The sequence below is a fragment of the Marmota marmota genome, unplaced genomic scaffold, assembly GCF_001458135.2.
Source record: "Marmota marmota marmota unplaced genomic scaffold, marMar, whole genome shotgun sequence".
Taxonomy (NCBI): Eukaryota; Metazoa; Chordata; class Mammalia; order Rodentia; family Sciuridae; genus Marmota; species Marmota marmota.
In genome coordinates, this window is record NW_026000016.1 from 25,523,783 (window position 1) to 25,529,163 (window position 5,381).

The 5,381-nt window shown below is 35.8% G+C and overlaps 1 protein-coding gene across 1 annotated transcript in view; it reads right to left on the minus strand.

The window, feature by feature from the left end:
* The window catches only part of Mia3 (MIA SH3 domain ER export factor 3), a 55,528-nt gene that overhangs the window by 26,156 nt on the left and 23,991 nt on the right, over positions 1-5,381 (minus strand). Inside the window, exons 2-4 of the mRNA XM_048809787.1 lie at positions 5,171-5,375; positions 4,231-4,317; positions 3-2,389 (exon numbers count right to left, since the gene is read on the minus strand). Coding sequence (XP_048665744.1) covers positions 3-2,389; positions 4,231-4,317; positions 5,171-5,375 — 2,679 coding nt within the window. The remainder of the gene's footprint in view (positions 1-2; positions 2,390-4,230; positions 4,318-5,170; positions 5,376-5,381) is intronic.

The window sequence follows — 5,381 nt, forward strand, 5'->3', positions numbered from 1 at the left end:
ACTTTAGGGCTATATGTGGACTCTGTGGGAATATTTCATCTTCAAGGTCTGCAGAAGCAGGACCCTGGCTTTTTGCATCGGTGATATGCCCTACGTCCTCAAGGTCCTCTTTTGAGATTTCTTTTCCAGTAGCCTTTTCTGTAGACCCTAAAGTGTTCAGATGTTCCTTAGGGTTGTCTTTTTCAAGATCGTCAGAAGCTTTATCCTGAAATACTTCACTTATCCCTGAAGTCTGAGTGTTTTCTTCGTCACTTCCATCAAAGAGTCCCTGGGCTTCCTCATCTGCCAGAGGACTTTCCTCCTTTCCCATTTCCATATCACCTCGTTCCTTGTCCATCATGTCTACCCTTTTGGCTGTGGTTTCAGTTTTCTTAAAAATCTTCCAAATTATATTCATTTTTTGTTTGTTTTCTTTGGTTTCTAGATCAGGATTGATAGTCTCTAAAATTGCTTTCTCAAGAACGTGCTGGTTAACATTCTGAATCCCAGAATGTTTTTCTTTTGACTGTTTTGCACTTACAGCATTTTCATCCTCTAGTAGCTCTTCAGGGGGATAATAATCCTCCTCTACTGCTGCTGGCCTTTCAGTATGGAGACCTGGTACTTCTACCTCGTCAGTTTGCTCTGTTTTTTTTATTTCCTGTGTCCCCTGTGTTGCCTTAGGCTGAATCAATTCTTCAGCCGAGGACTGCTCTTTACCCTCGTCCTTGGAAAGCCCTATCTTCTCATTTACTTGACTAACTGTAACAACCACATCTCTTTCTTGTTGCCAAGAAAGATTTTTTCTGGGACTGGGGACCTCTTCTTCCGGTTCTCTTAACAAACCAATTCCATCTGGAGAGGAGAATCCAGATTGATTTTCAGTTTTCAGAACTAGTCCCTCTTTAATTTCCTGAGGTTGATGCTCCACTGAGTCTATGTGCAGGGTTGGTGTATTTACTGAACCTGGCTCTTCCATTCCATCTTTGGATGCATCATTTTGATTATCTCCCAGGAATGTTGTAATACCCAAGGATTCTGGTGGTTTACTCTGTTCTTGGGTCATCAGACTCCCTACAGCTTTATGTAGAGATTTATTCTCTAAGCTATCTTCCAAAATCTTCTCTCCAGATGAAGACATTTCTTCATTCACTTCTTTTGAGTCTTTTGAGATATGGATAACTGCTTCTTTTAGGTCATCCTCTTTGTTTTCAAAGGCTGATTTTAATGTGTCCTTGTCCTTTTCAACAGCTAGCAATGAGCTGAGCTTATTGCTTTGGGGAGAAGTATATGCAATCATCCCTTCTACCTTCTCATCCTCTAATTCTGAAACATCTTGCATCAGGTGCTTCTTAGGCTCCTGAACATCTGTCTCTTTTCCTTTAATATGAAGTTCGATGTCCACTTTTGGCTCTTCATCATTATCTATCTTAGAGGTTTCCACAAAAAGACCATATTCTGCACTTTCAGGATAAATATAATCTGTTGCTGCTTGTGGTTTCTTCTGTTTTCTATCTGGGACTAAAGCTTCCTCATCTTCTTTTTCTTCTTCTGAATAAGAATTCTCCAAATCCATCATATCTGTTTTCTCGTCACCGCCTGTGCCAATAAATAAAGTATCCTCCAAGGTTGTCAGTATATTTTTATCATCATCCTTGATGCCCGGGGGCAGAGTTACCTCAACCTTATCTTCTTCATTTGAATTCTGCTCTTCACCTATTGAATATTTCTGCACTCCAAACTCCACTGGGAATTTCATGTCTTCTTCACTTATAAAGGTTAGTAACGGGAGCTCCCCAAAGCTTTCCTCATTCTCCTCTTCTTCCTTATCAAATGCATAATAATCAGCATCCAATTCCTCATCATCAAAATCATCTTCTAGTGAAGTCACCAGTCTGGTCATCTCATCATCAGTCACAAGTGTATCAGCAGTAGAGCCAAATTTGGTTTTCAAGTCTAATGTCATTTCTTTTTTCAAAAGTTTATAAGCATCAGTCTTCTCCTGTTCGTTTGAGACCTGAGAACTATTGCTGGTTTTGTTGGTTTCACTTTCTGGCACTTTCAATTTATCTGGTAGTATTTCTTCAAAAGGTTCAAATGAAGTTTGTTCACCCTGAGCATTATCTGTTTGACTATATGCATGAGGATGGTTCTTCTGAGCCAAAAATTGTTCCTCAAGATCCATAGTGTTTTCTGAGAATGCACTTTCAATTTGCTCTGAGTTTGCTACTACTGGTTTAGGTTCAGGTTCAACGTCCTGGGAGACTTCAGGAAATTGTTCCACTTTTTCTATAGCTTTCTCAGAATCTTCATTTGCAGAATCATACAATTCCAAAAATCCTAGAAGTTCTTCTACATTATAATTATCAAAATCATCTCTTCCACCATCAAAACAGACAAAATCTGTCTCCTGTAAGGAAAAGAAAAACATTAGTGTGTCAATAACAAAGAGTCACAAAAGTAAACTCATCCACGCTCCCAAATTCAGGATTGGTTCTAAAGAATCTTTGGGGTCAACCAGATTACCCTCCTCCAACCCCCATTGGCTAACTCCATCTATGACTGAGTAAATCTGTCTTTTTCTAGACTACAGTGTTAGAAAGTCTATTATTTCTTTCTTTCTTTCTTTTTTTAACATGGGTCATATTCTTTAAAAGGCATAATGAGTAAAAATGGTGACAATTTGGTCTCCAACTGCCTGACTCTTGGGTCTCTCTCAATTTGCTCTGAGCATAAGTAGGGAAAGGCAAGGTATCACTCATAGGATCCTGCTCTTAATATCTACACCTATGTTTCAGAAATTTAACTCTTAATCATTTGCTCAGGAGAAGCTGGAAGATCCTGCAGCATTGAGAAAGATGAACCAGTTTTAAAGTATCTTACTGAGATACAAGTACATTTGATGGAATAAAGAATGATATTAAGGAGGCTCCTCACATTATTATTACCACAAGAACAAACTGAAAACAAGATTCAACAAGGTATACACCTTCCTCTTCATCAGGGTTTCACAGTTACTAAGATCTCTCTCAGGACTATCTATATATTTATCTAGTCTTCCTTCTTGCCACTAGTAAGCAAATTGATATAAAAGGAGCCAAAGTATGAATGGAAATTTTAAAAAAAATTTCCATCTCCTAATTAAATCTTCATAATATTCTGTGGGGGTTCTGGGGGGTGGGGGAGGCAGTTCAATGTAGTAGGGATGAGTGATTTCCTCTCCCCATCACATGCATTTCTAAGCCATGAGGGATTCATGTAATGGGAAATATAATGAGAAGGCAGAGTTCAAAACAAATGAGTTCTCTATAATCAGTGAACTGCTGTCACAGCTTAAATCCCACGAACTCTCTTTACCAACAATGAAGTCCAACAAGCAACAGAAGTGATTTTATGGCCCCTGAGATTATGAAGAAATTTTAGGAACAGCAACAACAAACAGAATGACTTTATCCATTCAGCCCATCTAATCTAAGTACTGTCCTAGCCTAGCAGCTTGCATATTCTACAGCCACGACAAAGAGCTGCCCAAAGATGTTTCAATGTTGGTGGGCATCAATTACTACACAATTTAAAACTCTAGAAAATAATCAGCTGAAGTGAGAATTCTAGAACACGAAATCCTTTCAGTCACAAAATCAATTTAAGTCAGAGCACCACACAGGAATGCTGTATAAAGGAAGCAGTTGGGGCCTTAAAAGATCTGAGACTGAACATCACCTGAAACGCTCAGGTTCCCTTTTCCAAATCTATAACATGACTATGATCCCATATATGACTAAGAATAAGAAAACCTTTGTAAGTACATATTTCTAGCCTAGTATAAAAGTTAGAGTTTATTAATTTAACCTAAATATACTTAAAATGTCTAATAAGTATCCAATGAGTTTTGCCTGTAAAATGAAATTATTTACCTCTTAAATTTAATAGCCAAGTACAAATATATTAAATTATTTATTTTTCACATATAAAACAGAAGAGAAAAGCCCTATAGTTGAGTAAACAGCCTTCTACAAGAATATCTGTTTCAATATATTAGACAACTCTCAGATTATAATATAATCACCCTTGAATGCCTTTCAAACTTTTTTTTTTTTACAGGTAGTCTGATTTCAAATGAAAATCTGATACACAAATGTTAGATTGCCCCCCAAACACATTATAAAACTTTCAGAAGCAGTTAACTGAATATAACTGATGGATTTATAAGCCAGTTTACAATTGAGAACAAAAAAGAAATCCATAACTTACATCTGTTGGAATTTGTAGCTCTTCTTTAGTATATTCATGAACTACCTTGATGAAATCTTTTGGAAAGTATCCAAAAATACGGCCAACCTATAGTGAAAAAGAGACAAATATCAAATAAATTCTGTACAAGGAATATAAAAAAGAGATTTCTCAGAAGTGGCAGGAAATATACACATAATAGATAGGTATATGGTATAACCAAGAAAGAAAGTTGCTATAACAATTACACTGAGATTATTATTCCAAATAAAAATTAAGTACAGAACTGTTAAAACAACATTTCCAACCACTGAAGTTTTCTTTTTTTACATTTAGCTTAATTCTCAACACAGAGCATATAAAGTTAAGACTTCTGAAGTAAATAAAAGATCTGCATAGGAGATTATTGTATATTATATGGTTAAAACTATGTAAATCAAAGCTGGTTATAAATGCAATTCCAAATAACCTCTAGCAAGAATTTACCTGTACATTTTGTAGCATTGCTCATAAACCAATATTTATGTCTTTCTTAACCAATACACAACAGTCATGAAAATTAATAAGTAAAAACAATACAAAATCTCTAAAATGTATTACCACTATAGCAAATGTATTGATAGTATATGTTTTCCTAGCTTTTTCCAAATCTACTTTTACAAGTACTTGGGGAGAAAATAAAATTACAATATAATGCATACGAAACCACATATCAAGCTTCAGTTTCACCCAAAATAAATCCTCTGCAGAAAAGAACCCAATTTATTTTCAGCACCAACAGCTAAATTATATGAAGTTATATAAAGTGTACAAAAGGTATATAAAGTTCCCCTTGAGAAAGACACTCTTATTACTAACTACTGACTAAAAGGAACAGAAGATTCTTGCCAATAATTAAAGGAAACTGATAGGCAAATCAAATGCCCAAAAAAGAAAATTAAAAAAGGCATCTTATCACTACCTCTAAAATATCCCCATTCGTGAATGTTCTTGTTATATCTAGAAACCATCTGAGAGCCAGTATTAGTGGTAGAATACTGCCATGAAGATTAGATAAGACGGAGCAATTAAAAGCTTCATCACTGCAGATAAAGTCTGAGACTCTAGAAAACCAACAACATTGCAGAATGAAAACTAAAAACTCGAAAGGAGAATCATTTTGAAAACTAAAG